This window comes from Salvelinus namaycush, chromosome 25 (genome assembly GCF_016432855.1).
Source record: "Salvelinus namaycush isolate Seneca chromosome 25, SaNama_1.0, whole genome shotgun sequence".
Lineage (NCBI taxonomy): Eukaryota > Metazoa > Chordata > Actinopteri > Salmoniformes > Salmonidae > Salvelinus > Salvelinus namaycush.
The window spans coordinates 34,648,132-34,665,138 of NC_052331.1; the positions used below are offsets into that span (position 1 = coordinate 34,648,132).

The 17,007-nt window shown below is 45.2% G+C and overlaps 1 protein-coding gene across 1 annotated transcript in view; it reads right to left on the reverse strand.

Annotated features, from left to right (window-relative positions):
* LOC120019914 (SH3-containing GRB2-like protein 3-interacting protein 1) overlaps window positions 1–17,007 on the reverse strand; it is a 74,381-nt gene that overhangs the window by 43,418 nt on the left and 13,956 nt on the right. The window contains exons 2-6 of the mRNA XM_038963323.1: window positions 9,701–9,764; window positions 8,697–8,733; window positions 7,189–7,245; window positions 4,624–4,684; window positions 1,244–1,410 (exon numbers count right to left, since the gene is read on the reverse strand). Of these exons, the coding sequence (XP_038819251.1) occupies window positions 1,244–1,410; window positions 4,624–4,684; window positions 7,189–7,245; window positions 8,697–8,733; window positions 9,701–9,764 (386 nt within the window). The remainder of the gene's footprint in view (window positions 1–1,243; window positions 1,411–4,623; window positions 4,685–7,188; window positions 7,246–8,696; window positions 8,734–9,700; window positions 9,765–17,007) is intronic.

A 17,007-nucleotide genomic window follows, 5' to 3' on the forward strand; every position in this document is an offset into this window, starting at 1 on the left:
CAAGGCAGATTCAACTAAAGTTATCAACCAAAATAAACATGTGTTACAGGCGTGCAGTGTGAATGAGTTAGTACCATGAAGCAGACATAACATGCAGAGGGAGGAATAGCTAAATAACTCAAATAGAAGAGCCTATCCCAGCAGCCACACTGGTTGTAATGACATCACTCACATCATTATGGTTTGTAAAAAGACATTTTGTAAACATCTTTTTAGCAACCAGAAAAATACATCTTCATCTGGTTATAAATCGGGTTATACCTGACCAGATAACAACCAAAATACGATGTATTTCTTTATGTCGTCGTGAAAACAATGATTGTTTAGTTCTAATCTGGTGATATGACAGAGAATCTGTTTATAACAACAACAAAAATGTGATGTCACATTACATGCAACATTTTGCCCGCTGGGGATTTTTTAGCTACCGCAGGGGAAAGAGAATTTAAGTAAGAAAAGAATCCACAGCCAAGTGAATCCATGCCATGCCTTTTCTTTATACTGAAACAGATAAAGAAATGAAATAATAAAAGACTGGCTTACCGGACTTCTCCTCTACAAGAATAACAGATGTAGGAGAAGGGGAGATGGAGAGAGAGGGAGATGGAGAGAGAAAGGGAAGATGGAGAGAGAAAGGGAAGATGGAGAGAGAAAGGGAAGATGGAGAGAGAAAGGGAAGATGGAGAGAGAAAGGGAAGAGGGGAGAGAGAGGAAGATGGAGAGAGAGGAAGATGGAGAGAGAGAAAGGAAAGATGGAGAGAGAAAGGAAGATGGAGAGAGAGGGAAGATGGAGAGAGAGAGAATGGGAAGATGGAGAGAGGAAGGGAAGATGGAGAGAGAAAGGGAAGAGGGGGAGATGAAGAGGGGGAGGAAGTGAGAGGAGGAACAGATATTCAGATGTTTAGTACATTCCAGATCATATCACTGGCTAGAATTAGCTGTAGCTGTCTCCAGTTTCAACAAAGCGATTCATATAATACTTCATATAACACCCGAGAGAGCTAGCTTTCTTGGAGTAGCAGTTCCGGCCGTGGCCCTTGGTTACAATGACCCAAGTTCCAGTTCAGTCAGGGACATTGCACTTTATCCTACTTCACTAGGTACAGTTCTAGGGTCAGCATTCCCTCCCCTTAATCCAAGACTTAACAATTAGTGGGAAAAATGCTAAACTGACCCAAAATCACCGTCTAGGGACAACTTCACCCTACTCCAGTTACATACAGTTGGAACAGCAAAGACTCACCAAAGAGGGAGATAGCGCCAAACCTCCAACGGAAGCTTTCAGTTCATCCATGGAGGGGACGGCACACTTGGCAGTGTCGGAGGGCAACGGCTTGATCTTGATCTTGAACTTCCTGTTGTCGTCCTCATCCTCAGTGTCGCTGGACGAGAAGTGCTGCTTGCCTTTGGGAGCTGGTGAACACTCATTAAGTAAGAAGATCTTTTACATACAGATGTAGGATCTTAATTTGAGCTAGTTTGCTACAGAATGAAAATAATCCTGCAGCAACAGGAACTGTGAATTATTATGTGGATTATAATAAATGTATATTTTTTGTAGGGGTTCGTACATTTTTTGTTAGGGCAAATCAAGTCTGACATTTTAAAGTGGAAATTACAAACTTTAGAAGCCTTTTTCAATCTTGAATACATTATAAGTTTGCATTTCCGGTGGAAATTTTTCCTTTGGTCTGGAGTCCAAATTTGAGATTTTTGATTCCAACCGCAGTGTCTTTGTGAGATGCGGTGTGGGTGAACACATGATCTTCGCATGTGTATTTCCCACCGTAAAGCATGGAGGAGGAGGTGTTATGGTGTGGGGGTGCTTTGCTGGTGACACTGTCTGTGATTTATTTAGAATTCAAGGCACACTTAACCAGCATTGCTACCACAGCATTCTGCAGCGATACGCCATCCCATCTGGTTTGGCCTTAGTGGGACTATCATTTGTTTCTCAACAGGACAATGACCCAACACACCTCCAGGCTGTGTAAGAGATAATTGACCAAGAAGGAGAGTGATGGAGTGCTGCATCAGATGACCTGGCCTCCACACTCCCTCGACCTCAACCAAATTGAGATGATTTGGGATGAGTCGGACCGCATAGTGAAGTAAAAGCAGCCAACAAGTGCTCAGCATATGTGGGAACTCCTTCAAGACTGTTGGGAAAATATTCCAGGTGAAGATGGTTGAGAGAATGCCAAGAGGGTGCAAAGCTGTCATCAAGGCAAAGGGTGGCTATTTGAAGAATCTCAAATATAAAATATTTTTAGATTTTTATAACACTCTTTCGGTTATCTTCATGATCCATATGTGTTATTTCATAGTTTTCATGTCTTCACTATTATTCCACAATGTAGAAAATAGTAAAACTAAAGAAAGGTATTCTAAAACTTTTGACCGGTAATGTATCTCACTGCTGAAAACTAGAATATGTCACTAAATATTACCCTGCCTCTTACCTCGTCATGAGGCTCAATTGCTGATTTGATCCTAGGCCAGTGACTAGGGGTTACACAAACCTACATGTTCCATTGAAACCAACGGTATTGAAAACGTTCTAGGCAGGATGCAACAGAGATAGCGAGAAACACTCTTATGTGACTCTAGACTGTTTTCACTCTTTTGGTCCTGCAGGTCAGGTTCACTCACATGTTGAGCATGAAGATAGAGAGGGTGTCTGAGTGATTTGGCCTATTTAACATAGAGATCCACTGGGCCAATATGTCGCTCAGCTAGTTAAACAGGTCAATAGCTTAGCAGTCAGTGTCCCAAGACTGTTGCCTGTGTAACAGCTTAGCTTCAACAATATCTCTCTAGGTCTCAGGGCAGGAAAACAGTATCTCTCTAGGTCTCAGGGCAGGACAACAGTATCTCTCTAGGTCTCAGGGCAGGACAACAGTATCTCTCTAGGTCTCAGGGCAGGACAACAGTATCTCTCTAGGTCTCAGGGCAGGACAACAGTATCTCTCTAGGTCTCAGGGCAGGACAACAGTATCGCTCTAGGTCTCAGGGCAGGACAACAGTATCGCTCTAGGTCTCAGGGCAGGACAACAGTATCTCTCTAGGTCTCAGGGCAGGACAACAGTACCTCTCTAGGTCTCAGGGCAGGACAACAGTATCTCTCTAGGTCTCAGGGCAGGACAACAGTATCGCTCTAGGTCTCAGGGCAGGACAACAGTATCTCTCTAGGTCTCAGGGCAGGACAACAGTATCTCTCTAGGTCTCAGGGCAGGACAACAGTATCTCTCTGGTCTCAGGGCAGGACAACAGTATCTCTCTAGGTCTCAGGGCAGGACAACAGTATCTCTCTAGGTCTCAGGGCAGGACAACAGTATCTCTCTAGGTCTCAGGGCAGGAAAACAGTATCTCTCTAGGTCTCAGGGCAGGACAACAGTATCGCTCTAGGTCTCAGGGCAGGACAACAGTATCTCTCTAGGTCTCAGGGCAGGACAACAGTATCGCTCTAGGTCTCAGGGCAGGACAACAGTATCTCTCTAGGTCTCAGGTCAGGACAACAGTACCTCTCTAGGTCTCAGGGCAGGACAACAGTACCTCTCTAGGTCTCAGGGCAGGACAACAGTATCTCTCTAGGTCTCAGGACATGACAAAAGTATCTCTCTAGGTCTCAGGACAGGACAACAGAATCTATCTAGGTCTCAGGGCAGGACAACAGTATCTCTCTAGGTCTCAGGGCAGGACAACAGTATCTCTCTAGGTCTCACAGCAGGAAAACAGTATCTCTCTAGGTCTCAGGACAGGACAACAGAATCTATCTAGGTCTCAGGGCAGGACAACAGAATCTCTCTAGGTCTCAGGGCAGGACAACAGTATCTCTCTAGGTCTCAGGGCAGGACAACAGTATCTTTCTAGGTCTCAGAGCAGGAAAACAGTACCTCTCTAGGTCTCAGGGCAGGACAACAGTATCTCTCTAGGTCTCAGGGCAGGACAACAGTACCTCTCTAGGTCTCACAGCAGGACAACAGTACCTCTCTAGGTCTCAGGGCAGGACAACAGTATCTCTCTAGGTCTCAGGGCAGGACAACAGTATCTCTCTAGGTCTCAGGGCAGGACAACAGTATCTCTCTAGGTCTCAGGGCAGGACAACAGTATCTCTCTAGGTCTCAGGGCAGGACAACAGTACCTCTCTAGGTCTCAGGGCAGGACAACAGTATCTCTCTAGGTCTCAGGGCAGGACAACAGTATCTCTCTAGGTCTCAGGGCAGGACAACAGTATCTCTCTAGGTCTCAGGGCAGGACAACAGTATCTCTCTAGGTCTCAGGGCAGGACAACAGTATCTCTCTAGGTCTCAGGGCAGGACAACAGTATCTCTCTAGGTCTCAGGGCAGGACAACAGTATCTCTCTAGGTCTCAGGGCAGGACAACAGTATCTCTCTAGGTCTCAGGGCAGGACAACAGTATCTCTCTAGGTCTCAGGGCAGGACAACAGTACCTCTCTAGGTCTCAGGACAGGACAACAGTATCTCTCTAGGTCTCAGGACAGGACAACACTATCTCTCTAGGTCTCAGGGCAGGTGACGTCACTTGCACTATGCCCGCTACTAGCTCACTACTAACTAGCTAGCCATTCCACATGGACTACATCTGATCATCTAAAAGGATATTTCCTCTCTCCTCTCCGGGTCTGAGACTGAAGCCCTCAGCGTCCACGTCTGGAGCGGCCTGTAACAGGAAGTAAATATGTAAGTGGTAAAATGACTGTTTGTGACATCGTGTAACAACAAATACATTCACTTCTCTCATGCTTGTGGGTAAAGAAATGCACACATAAAAACTGCAGTCCTGTGTTTTTATAGCTGGAGAGGTTTGAAGATGCTTGTTTGTTAAGACTCACACAAACTTAATGTACGATTCTGAAAAGAGACATCACGTTTTGATTCCAAATTCAATGTTACACGAGGATGATTGATTGCCATAATCAGGAAAGTTGTAGGGAGCAGAAGTGGAAGTCATGTCTGGTTGTGGGAAGTCGTTTAGAATGGGGTTTGTGGTTAGAATGTAGAATGGGGTTTGTGGTTAGAATGTAGAATGGGGTTTGTGGTTAGAATGTAGAATGGGGTTTGTGGTTAGAATGTAGAATGGGGTTTGTGGTTAGAATGTAGAATGGGGTTTGTGGTTAGAATGTAGAATGGGGTTTGTGGTTAGAATGTAGAATGGGGTTTGTGGTTAGAATGTAGAATGGGGTTTGTGGTTAGAATGTAGAATGGGGTTTGTTTCCCCATTGTGGTTGAAATATCTTCATAAGCAAAGTATTGCATCATTGTAATATATTTTCAAATTTTTTATTAGTCACGTCATCAGTTACGCCATTTCTTATTAGTCATTAGTCATTAGTTAGTCGTCACTGGTCACTAGTCATTAGTGATTAGTTACGCCATTAGTCATTCATTATTAGTCAATCATTAGTCATTCGTCACTAGTCACTAGTCATTAGTCACTAGACATTAGTCACCATTCATTAGTTATTAGTCACTAGACACTATTTATTAGTTATTTGTCACTAGACAGTCACTATTCATTAGTTATTAGTCACCAAACATTAGTCACTATTCATTAGTTATTAGTCACTAGACATTAGTCACTATTCATTAGTTATTAGTCACTAGACATTAGTCACTATTCATTAGTTATTAGTCACTAGACATTAGTCACTATTCATTAGTTATTAGTCACTAGACATTAGTCACTAGACATTAGTCACTATTCATTAGTTATTAGTCACTAGACATTAGTCACTATTCATTTGTTATTAGTAACTAGACATTAGTCACTATTCATTAGTTATTAGTCACTAGTCTTTCATCACTATTCATTAGTTATTAGTCACTATTCATTAGTTATTAGTCACTAGACATTAGTCACTATTCATTAGTTATTAGTCACTAGATATTAGTCACTATTCATTAGTTATTAGTCACTAGACATTAGTCACTAGACATTAGTTATTAGTCACTAGACACTAGACAGTCACTATTCATTAGTTATTAGTCACTATTCATTAGTTATTAGTCACTAAACATTAGTCACTATTCATTAGTTATTAGTCACCAAACATTAGTCACTATTCATTAGTTATTAGTTACTAGACATTAGTCACTATTCATTAGTTATTAGTCACTAGACATTAGTCACTATTCATTAGTCACTATTCATTAGTTATTAGTCACTAGACATTAGTTATTAGTCACTAGACATTAGTCACTATTCATTAGTTATTAGTCACTAGATATTAGTCACTATTCATTAGTTATTAGTCACTAGACATTAGTTATTAGTCACTAGACACTAGACAGTCACTAGACATTAGTCACTATTCATTAGTTATTAGTCACTAGTCATTAGTCACTATTCATTAGTCACTAGACATTAGTCACTATTCATTAGTTATTAGTCACTAGTCATTAGTAATTAGTCACTAGATATTAGTCACTATTCATTAGTTATTAGTCACTAGTCATTAGTCACTATTCATTAGTTATTAGTCACTAGACATTAGTCACTTTTCATTAGTTATTAGTCACTAAACATTAGTCACTATTCATTAATTATTAGTCACTAGACATTAGTCACTAGACATTAGTCACTAGACATTAGTTATTAGTCACTAGTCACTAGATATTAGTCACTATTCATTAGTTATTAGTCACTAGTCATTAGTCACTATTCATTAGTTATTAGTCACTAGTCATTAGTTATTAGTCACTAGTCATTAGTCACTATTCATTAGTTATTAGTCACTATTCATTAGTTATTAGTCACTAGACATTAGTCACTATTCATTAGTTATTAGTCACTATTCATTAGTTATTAGTCACTAGACATTAGTCACTATTCATTAGTTATTAGTCACTTCATTAGTTATTAGTCACTAGACATTAGTCACTATTCATTAGTTATTAGTCACTATTCATTAGTTATTAGTCACTAAACATTAGTCACTATTCATTAGTTATTAGTCACTAAACATTAGTCACTATTCATTAGTTATTAGTCACTAGACATTAGTCACTAGTCACGTCATGAGTTTGAGTTTTGACAACCAGGGCGGCACTTCCTCTTTTATCCCTATAGCTGTTATTGCTTATTCCCTAACCCATTGTATTACTACTAATCACTAACACTATAGACGGATCACTTACTGCACTGTGCTGTACATATCTACTTACATATCGGTCCCAATCAATCTCCCCATAATAGCCATTTGGAGCCCCGTTGGTCTTTTTCTGTGATAATGGAACGTGTCAGTGAGAAACTCTCATACCATCAAGCATTTTATACTGTTGAAGTCGGAAGTTCACATACACTTAAGTTGGAGTCATTAAAACTCGTTTTTCAACCACTCCACAAATTTCTTGTTAACAAACTATAGTTTTGGCAAGTCGGTTAGGGCATCTACTTTGTACATGACACAAGTAATCTTTCCAAAAATTGTTTACAGACAGATTATTTCACTGTATCACAATTCCTGTGGGTCAGAAGTTAACATACATTAAGTTGACTGTGCCTTTAAATAGCTTGGAAAATTCCAGAAAATTATGTCATGGCTTTAGAAGCTTCTGATAGGCTAATTGACATAATTTGAGTATCTAGTATCTATATCCACAATATCTATATCCACAGTCAAACGAGTCATATATCGACATAACCTGAAAGGCCACTCAGCAAGGAAGAAGGCACTGCTCCAAAACCACCATAAAAAAGCCAGACTACGGTTTGCAACTGCACATGGGGACGAAGATCGTACTTTTTGGAGAAATGTCCTCCGGTCTGATGAAACAAAAACAGAAATGTTTGGCCATAATGACCATCATTATGTTTGGAGGAAAAAGGGGGACGCTTGCAAGGCGAAGAACACCATCCCAACCGTGAAGCATGGGGGTGGCAGAATCATGTTGTGGGGGTGCTTTGCAGGAGGGACTGGTGCACTTCAAAAAATAGATGGCAATATGAGGCAGGAAAAGTATGTGGATATATTGAAGCAACATCTCAAGACATCAGTCAGGAAGTTAAAGCTTGGTCGCAAATGGGTCTTCCAAATGGACTATGACCATTGTGTCAAAATGGCTTAAGGACAACAAAGTCAAGGTATTGGAGTGGCCATCACAAAGCCCTGACCTCAATCCCATAGACAATTTGTGGGAAGAACTGAAAAGGTGTGTGTGAGCAAGGAGGCCTACAAACCTGACTCAGTTACACCGGCTCTGTCAGGAGGAATGGGCCAAAATTCACCCAAATTATTATGGGAAGCTTGTGGAAGGCTACTCAAAACGTTTGACCCAAGTTAAACAATTTAAAAGCAATGCTACCAAATACTAATTGAGTGTATGTAAACTTCTGACCCACTGGGAATGTGATGAAAGAAATAAAAGCTGAAATAAATCATTCTCTCTACTATTATTCTGACATTACACATTCTTACAATAAAGTGGTGATCCTAACTGACCTAAAACAGGGAATTTTTACTCGGATTAAATGTCAGGAATTGTGAAAGACTGAGTTTAAATGTACTTGGCTAAGGTGTATGTAAACTTCCAACTTCAACAGCTTGAATCAACAACAAGAACAGCACTATTCACGAATGGGAAACATTAAACTACAGTGAAGTAAACAAACAAAGAAGAGTGAGGATAAGAGTAGCAATGACATCACATCGATTGTTTACCCCATAGTCTACCTTTCTTCTACTTACTCCATCTTTGTCAGGGGAGCCCCTGTACAGAGAGACGAGAGAGATCACAATCATCAGACTACTTAGAAAATATGAGTGAGAAGCTCAAAAATATGTTTTGAATGACAGCTTACAAAGATATTGAATAAAAATAAACAGACTTTATTTAGATGTCCCCTCTATTGATGTTCTACATAGAGCAACATACCAACTGCAGGTCTATGGACTTACAACCAAAGTGTCACCAAAGTAAATCCTGGTGTAGCTGCTGAATTCTGCAATGTTAAACTGTCTGCTGGAGATCACTCACGTTAAACTGTCTACTAGAGATCACTCACATTAAACTGTCTACTGGAGAACACTCACATTAAACTGTCTACTGGAGATCACTCACATTAAACTGTCTACAGGAGATCACTCACGTTAAACTGTCTACTGGAGATCACTCACATCAAACTGTCTACAGGAGATCACTCACATTAAACTGTCTACAGGAGATCACTCACGTTAAACTGTCTACAGGAGATCACTCACATTAAACTGTCTACAGGAGATCACTCACGTTAAACTGTCTACAGGAGATCACTCACGTTAAACTGTCTACAGGAGATCACTCACGTTAAACTGTCTACAGGAGATCACTCACATTAAACTGTCTACAGGAGATCACTCACATTAAACTGTCTACAGGAGATCACTCACGTTAAACTGTCTACAGGAGATCACTCACATTAAACTGTCTACAGGAGATCACTCACGTTAAACTGTCTACAGGAGATCACTCACGTTAAACTGTCTACAGGAGATCACTCACGTTAAACTGTCTACAGGAGATCACTCACGTTAAACTGTCTACAGGAGATCACTCACGTTAAACTGTCTACAGGAGATCACTCACGTTAAACTGTCTACAGGAGATCACTCACGTTAAACTGTCTACAGGAGATCACTCACGTTAAACTGTCTACAGGAGATCACTCACGTTAAACTGTCTACAGGAGATCACTCACGTGGAGTCTGTGTCCTTCTCTTTCTTTCGTAACCCAAAGGCCTTCCTGGTGCGTTTCTTCAGTCCTAAAAGAGAAGGAATGAAGGGTAGCAGGAGAGAAAGTGAGTTGGAGAGAGTAGGCTAATTAAGTGCTGTAAAACATTAGTTAAATTTGAGTTGATTTAACTAATGTTTTACAGTGGAGGGGGTGGGGGGTAAATTTGAGGCAGAATTATGCATTTTAGGGGACCAAAATAATTCACTTATACACTGAGTATACCAAACATTAAGAACACCTTCCTGATATTGAGAGAGATCACTCAATAACCTCCTTCCATCAGCAAGGGCATTGAAGATGAAACGTGGCTGGGTCTTTCAGCATGACAATGATCCCAAACACACCGCCCGGGCAACGAAGGAGTGGCTTCGTAAGAAGCATTTCAAGGTCCTGGAGTAGCCTAGCCAGTCTCCAGATCTCAACCCCATAGAAAATCTTTGGAGGGAGTTGAAAGTCTGTGTTGCCCAGCAACAGCCCCAAAACATCACTGCGCTAGAGGAGATCTGCATGGAGGAATGGGCCAAAATACCAGCAACAGTGTGTGAAAACCTTGTGAAGACTTACAGAAAACGTTTGACCTCTGTCATTGCCAACAAAGGGTATATAACAAAGTATTGAGATAAATTTTTGTTATTGACCAAATACTTATTTTCCACCATAATTTGCAAATAAATTCATTAAAAATCCTACAATGTGATTTTCTGGATTTCTTTCCCTCATTTTGTCTGTCATAGTTGAAGTGTACCTATGATGAAAATTACAGGCCTCTCTCATCTTTTTAAGTGGGAGAACTTGCACAATTGGTGGCTGACTAAATACTTTTTTGCCCCACTGAAGTTGGTGAACCAGGAGAGGCAGTCATTTGAGAAACCAAGTCTGTTGAGTCTGCCGATAAGAATGTGGTGAGTGACAGAGTCGAAAGCCTTGTCGATGAATACGGCTCCACAGTAATGTCTCTTATCGATGGCGGTTATGATATCGTTTAGGGCCTTGAGTGTGGCTGAGGTGCACCCATGACCAGCTCGGAAACCAGATTGCATAGCGGAGAAGGTACGGTGGGATTCGAAATGGTCAGTGATCTGTTTGTTAACTTGGCTTTTGAAGACCTTAGAAAGGCAGGGTAGGATATATATAGGTATGTAGCAGTTTGGGTCTAGAGTGTCTCCCCCTTTGAAGAGGGGGATGACCACGGCAGCTTTCCAATCTTTGGGGATCTCAGACGATACGAAAGAGAGGTTGAACAGGCTAGTAATAGGGGTTGCAACCATTTTGGCGGATAATTTTAGAAAGAGAGGGTCTAGATTGTCTAGCCCATCAGCTATCAACTATCTGGATTTGGGTGAAGGAGAAATGGGGGAGACTTGGGCAAGTTGCTTTGGGGGGTGCAGAGCTGTTGACTGGGGTAGGGGTAGCCAGGTGGAAAATATGGCCAGTCGTGGAAAAATGCTTATTGAAATTCTTAATTATAGTGGATTTATCGGTGGTGACAGTGTGTCCTAGCCTCAGTGCAGTGGGCAGCTGGGAGGAGGTGCTCTTATTCTCTTCTCTCTACTTAACAGTGTCCCAGAACCTTTTGGAGTTTGTGCTACAGGATGCAAAGTTCTGTTTGAAAAAGCTAGCCTTTGCTATCCTAACTACCTGTGTATATTGGTTCCTAACTTCCCTGAAAAGTTGCATATCACGGGGGCTATTCGATACTAATGCAGTACGCCACAGGATGTTTGTGCTGGTCAAGAACAGTCCGGTCTGGAGTGAACCAAGGACTATATGTATTCTTAGTTCTACATTTTTTGAACGGGGCATGCTTATTTAAGATGGTGAGGGAAGCACTTTTAAAGAATAACCAGGCATCCTCTACTGACGGAATGAGGTCAATATCCTTCCAGGTGGATTAGAAAGGCCTGCTCGCTGAAGTGTTTTAGGGAGCGTTTGACAGTGATGAGGGGTGGTCGTTTGACCGCAGACCCATTACAGACGCAGGCAATGAGGCAGTGATCGCTGAGATCCTGGTTGAAGACAGCAGAGGTGTATTTAGAGGGCAGGTTGGTCAGGATGATATCTATGAGGGTGCGGGACACAGGAACACAATCACCACATTTGTACAACCAAAGACAAAATGGATTGGAAAGAAAAGCCAGTAGTGATGAATGGAAACACCCCATTGAGCCAGTGCTGTGGGGGATCTAGCTATTCTGGGCCAAAACTGAGGCCAAGCCCCCTCCAGGGTTGGCAGTTGGCATCATACAGTGTTGTAATCAAAGTGGAAAACCCAACACCCTGATACAGTTTAATGTGTGGACACAGCCACAGCCCAGAGCTCAGGGCATATGTTCCCCAGAGGGCACCCATGTTGGGTACAGTCCTGTTTGAGGTAACTTTGGAGCACAGGTGGACAAACCTTTTACTGGGGACCCATAGGGTGGGTTGGGGACCCATAGGGTGGGCTGGGGACCCATAGGGTGGGCTGGAGACCCATAGGGTGGGCTGGGGCTATAGGGTGGGCTGGGGACCCATAGGGTGGGCTGGGGCTATAGGGTGGGCTGGGGACCCATAGGGTGGGCTGGGGCTATAGGGTGGACTGGGGACCCATATGGTGGGCTGGGGCTATAGGGTGGACTGGGGCTATAGGGTGGACTGGGGCTATAGGTGGACTGGGGCTATAGGGTGGGCTGGGGACCTATAGGGTGGGCTGGGGACCCATAGGGTGGGCTGGAGACCAATAAGGTGGGCTGGGGACCCATAGGGTGGGCTGGGGACCCATAGGGTGGGCTGGGGACCCATAGGGTGGGCTGGGGACATATAGGGTGGGCTGGAGACCAATCGGGTTGGCTGGGGACATATAGTGTGGGCTGGGGACCCATACGATGGGCTGGGGACCCATAGGGTGGGCTGGAGACCAATCGGGTTGGCTGGGGACCTATAGGGTGGGCTGGGGACCCATAGGGTGGGCTGGGGACCCATAGGGTTGGCTGGGGACCTATAGGGTGGGCTGGGGACCTATAGGGTGGGCTGGGGCTATAGGGTGGGCTGGGGCTATAGGGTGGGCTGGGGACCCATAGGGTGGGCTGGGGACCCATAGGGTGGGCTGGGTACCCATAGGGTGGGCTGGGGCTATAGGGTGGACTGGGGCTATAGGGTGGACTGGGGACCCATATGGTGGGCTGGGGCTATAGGGTGGACTGGGGCTATAGGGTGAACTGGGGACCCATATGGTGGGCTGGGGACCTATAGGGTGGGCTGGGGACCTATAGGGTGGGCTGGGGACCCATAGGGTGGGCTGGAGACCAATAAGGTGGGCTGGAGACCAATCGGGTTGGCTGGGGACCTATAGGGTGGGCTGGGGATCTATAGGGTGGGCTGGGGACCCATAGGGTGGGCTGGGGATCTATAGGGTGGGCTGGGGACCCATAGGGTGGGCTGGGGACCTATAGGGTGGGCTGGGGATCTATAGGGTGGGCTGGGGACCCATAGGGTGGGCTGGGGACCTATAGGGTGGGCTGGGGACCTATAGGGTGGGCTGGGGATCTATAGGGTGGGCTGGGGACCCATAGGGTGGGCTGGGGATCTATAGGGTGGGCTGGGGACCCATAGGGTGGGCTGGGGATCTATAGGGTGGGCTGGGGACCCATAGGGTGGGCTGGGGACCTATAGGGTGGGCTGGAGATCTATCGGGTGTGCTGGGGACCCATAGGGTGGGCTGGGGATCTATAGGGTGGGCTGGGGACCCATACGATGGGCTGGGGACCTATAGGGTGGGCTGGAGACCAATCGGGTTGGCTGGGGACATATAGGGTGGGCTGGAGACTCATAGGGTGGGCTGGGGACTCATAGGGTGGGCTGGGGACCCATAGGTGGGCTGGGGACCCATAGGGTGGACTGGGGACCCATAGAGTGGGCTGGGGACCTATAGGGTGGGCTGGAGAACCATAGGGTGGGTTGGGGACCTATAGGGTGGGCTGGGGACCCATCGGGTGGGCTGGGGACCAATCGGGTGGGCTGGGGATCCATAGGGTGGGCTGGAGATAGCATTAGCAAATATCACTATCTGCTATCTAATGCTATCATGAGGCTGGGCAGAAAGGAATTTAAGGTTATTTTGATTTCATTTCTAAAATACATGTTTCTTGAAAGTTATGTATAGGCCCCGTGTGGCTCAGTTGGTAGAGCGTGGTGCGTGCAACGCCAGGGTTGTGGGTTCCATTCACGACCAGTATGAAAGAAAAAAAAGTATGAAAAATGTATGCACTCTACTGTAAGTCGCTCTGAATAAGGGCGTCTGCTAAATGACAAAAACGTCAATGTCTCATCCTGGTGTAATTAATATGCAGTTCAACATGATCACCACAAGGTGTCAACGATAGCGTTGGTATTGTAGTCTAGCTTACCTACATGTAAACAAACCACTAGCTAGGTCTCGTAACGTGAGGTTCATAATGCATTCCTAGCACAAGCTAGAGGTTCATTAAAACTACAGTATGTTTCTTAATTGAAACTAAGTGGGCAATACACCTGGGTAAAATATAATTGCCTTTTGTAGGAAGCAGTAGAAGAGCTAGGAGAGACAGATTGGTGAGGGGGGAGAAAGGTTAATAGCAGGGTAATTACTGCTGCTAGCTAACTATTAATGTGAACAATGTGGCCGTCAAACACTGGATTCGTATGGCAGTTGCATTTAGTTTAGTTATATGGTTGGCTGTTGAGCCCTCCCTCTGTCTACTAGGGATAGTATCTCACAGCCATGAGTCCTCCCTCTGTCTACTAGGGATAGTATCTCACAGCCATGAGCCCTCCCTCTGTCTACTAGGGATAGTATCTCACAGCCATGAGCCCTCCCTCTCTACTAGGGATAGTATCTCACAGCCATGAGCCCTCCCTCTCTCTACTAGGGATAGTATCTCACAGCCATGAGTCCTCCCTCTGTCTACTAGGGATAGTATCTCACAGCCATGAGCCCTCCCTCTCTCTACTAGGGATAGTATCTCACAGCCATGAGCCCTCCCTCTGTCTACTAGGGATAGTATCTCACAGCCATGAGTCCTCCCTCTGTCTACTAGGGATAGTATCTCACAGCCATGAGCCCTCCCTCTGTCTACTAGGGATAGTATCTCACAGCCATGAGTCCTCCCTCTCTACTAGGGATAGTATCTCACAGCCATGAGTCCTCCCTCTGTCTACTAGGGATAGTATCTCACAGCCATGAGCCCTCCCTCTGTCTACTAGGGATAGTATCTCACAGCCATGAGCCCTCCCTCTGTCTACTAGGGATAGTATCTCACAGCCATGAGCCCTCCCTCTGTCTACTAGGGATAGTATCTCACAGCCATGAGCCCTCCCTCTCTCTACTAGGGATAGTATCTCACAGCCATGAGCCCTCCCTCTCTCTACTAGGGATAGTATCTCACAGCCATGAGTCCTCCCTCTGTCTACTAGGGATAGTATCTCACAGCCATGAGTCCTCCCTCTCTCTACTAGGGATAGTATCTCACAGCCATGAGTCCTCCCTCTGTCTACTAGGGATAGTATCTCACAGCCATGAGTCCTCCCTCTGTCTACTAGGGATAGTATCTCACAGCCATGAGCCCTCCCTCTGTCTACTAGGGATAGTATCTCACAGCCATGAGCCCTCCCTCTGTCTACTAGGGATAGTATCTCACAGCCATGAGCCCTCCCTCTGTCTACTAGGGATAGTATCTCACAGCCATGAGCCCTCCCTCTGTCTACTAGGGATAGTATCTCACAGCCATGAGCCCTCCCTCTGTCTACTAGGGATAGTATCTCACAGCCATGAGTCCTCCCTCTGTCTACTAGGGATAGTATCTCACAGCCATGAGCCCTCCCTCTCTCTACTATGGATAGTATCTCACAGCCATGAGCCCTCCCTCTGTCTACTAGGGATAGTATCTCACAGCCATGAGTCCTCCCTCTGTCTACTAGGGATAGTATCTCACAGCCATGAGCCCTCCCTCTGTCTACTAGGGATAGTATCTCACAGCCATGAGCCCTCTCTCTCTCTACTAGGGATAGTATCTCACAGCCATGAGTCCTCCCTCTGTCTACTAGGGATAGTATCTCACAGCCATGAGTCCTCCCTCTGTCTACTAGGGATAGTATCTCACAGCCATGAGCCCTCCCTCTGTCTACTAGGGATAGCATCTCACAGCCATGAGCCCTCCCTCTCTCTACTAGGGATAGTATCTCACAGCCATGAGTCCTCCCTCTGTCTACTAGGGATAGTATCTCACAGCCATGAGCCCTCCCTCTGTCTACTAGGGATAGTATCTCACAGCCATGAGCCCTCCCTCTGTCTACTAGGGATAGTATCTCACAGCCATGAGCCCTCCCTCTCTCTACTAGGGATAGTATCTCACAGCCATGAGTCTTCCCTCTCTCTACTAGGGATAGTATCTCACAGCCATGAGCCCTCCCTCTCTCTACTAGGGATAGTATCTCACAGCCATGAGCCCTCCCTCTGTCTACTAGGGATAGTATCTCACAGCCATGAGCCCTCCCTCTGTCTACTAGGGATAGTATCTCACAGCCATGAGTCCTCCCTCTGTCTACTAGGGATAGTATCTCACAGCCATGAGTCCTCCCTCTGTCTACTAGGGATAGTATCTCACAGCCATGAGCCCTCCCTCTGTCTACTAGGGATAGTATCTCACAGCCATGAGTCCTCCCTCTCTCTACTAGGGATAGTATCTCACAGCCATGAGCCCTCCCTCTGTCTACTAGGGATAGTATCTCACAGCCATGAGTCCTCCCTCTCTCTACTAGGGATAGTATCTCACAGCCATGAGTCCTCCCTCTGTCTACTAGGGATAGTATCTCACAGCCATGAGCCCTCCCTCTCTCTACTAGGGATAGTATCTCACAGCCATGAACCCTCCCTCTGTCTACTAGGGATAGTATCTCACAGCCATGAGCCCTCCCTCTCTCTACTAGGGATAGTATCTCACAGCCATGAGCCCTCCCTCTCTCTACTAGGGATAGTATCTCACAGCCATGAGCCCTCCCTCTCTCTACTAGGGATAGTATCTCACAGCCATGAGCCCTCCCTTTCTCTACTAGGGATAGTATCTCATAGCCATGAGCCCTCCCTCTGTCTACTAGGGATAGTATCTCACAGCCATGAGCCCTCCCTCTGTCTACTAGGGATAGTATCTCACAGCCATGAGCCCTCCCTCTGTCTACTAGGGATAGTATCTCACAGCCATGAGTCCTCCCACTGTCTACTAGGGATAGCATCTCACAGCCATGAGCCCTCCCTCTCT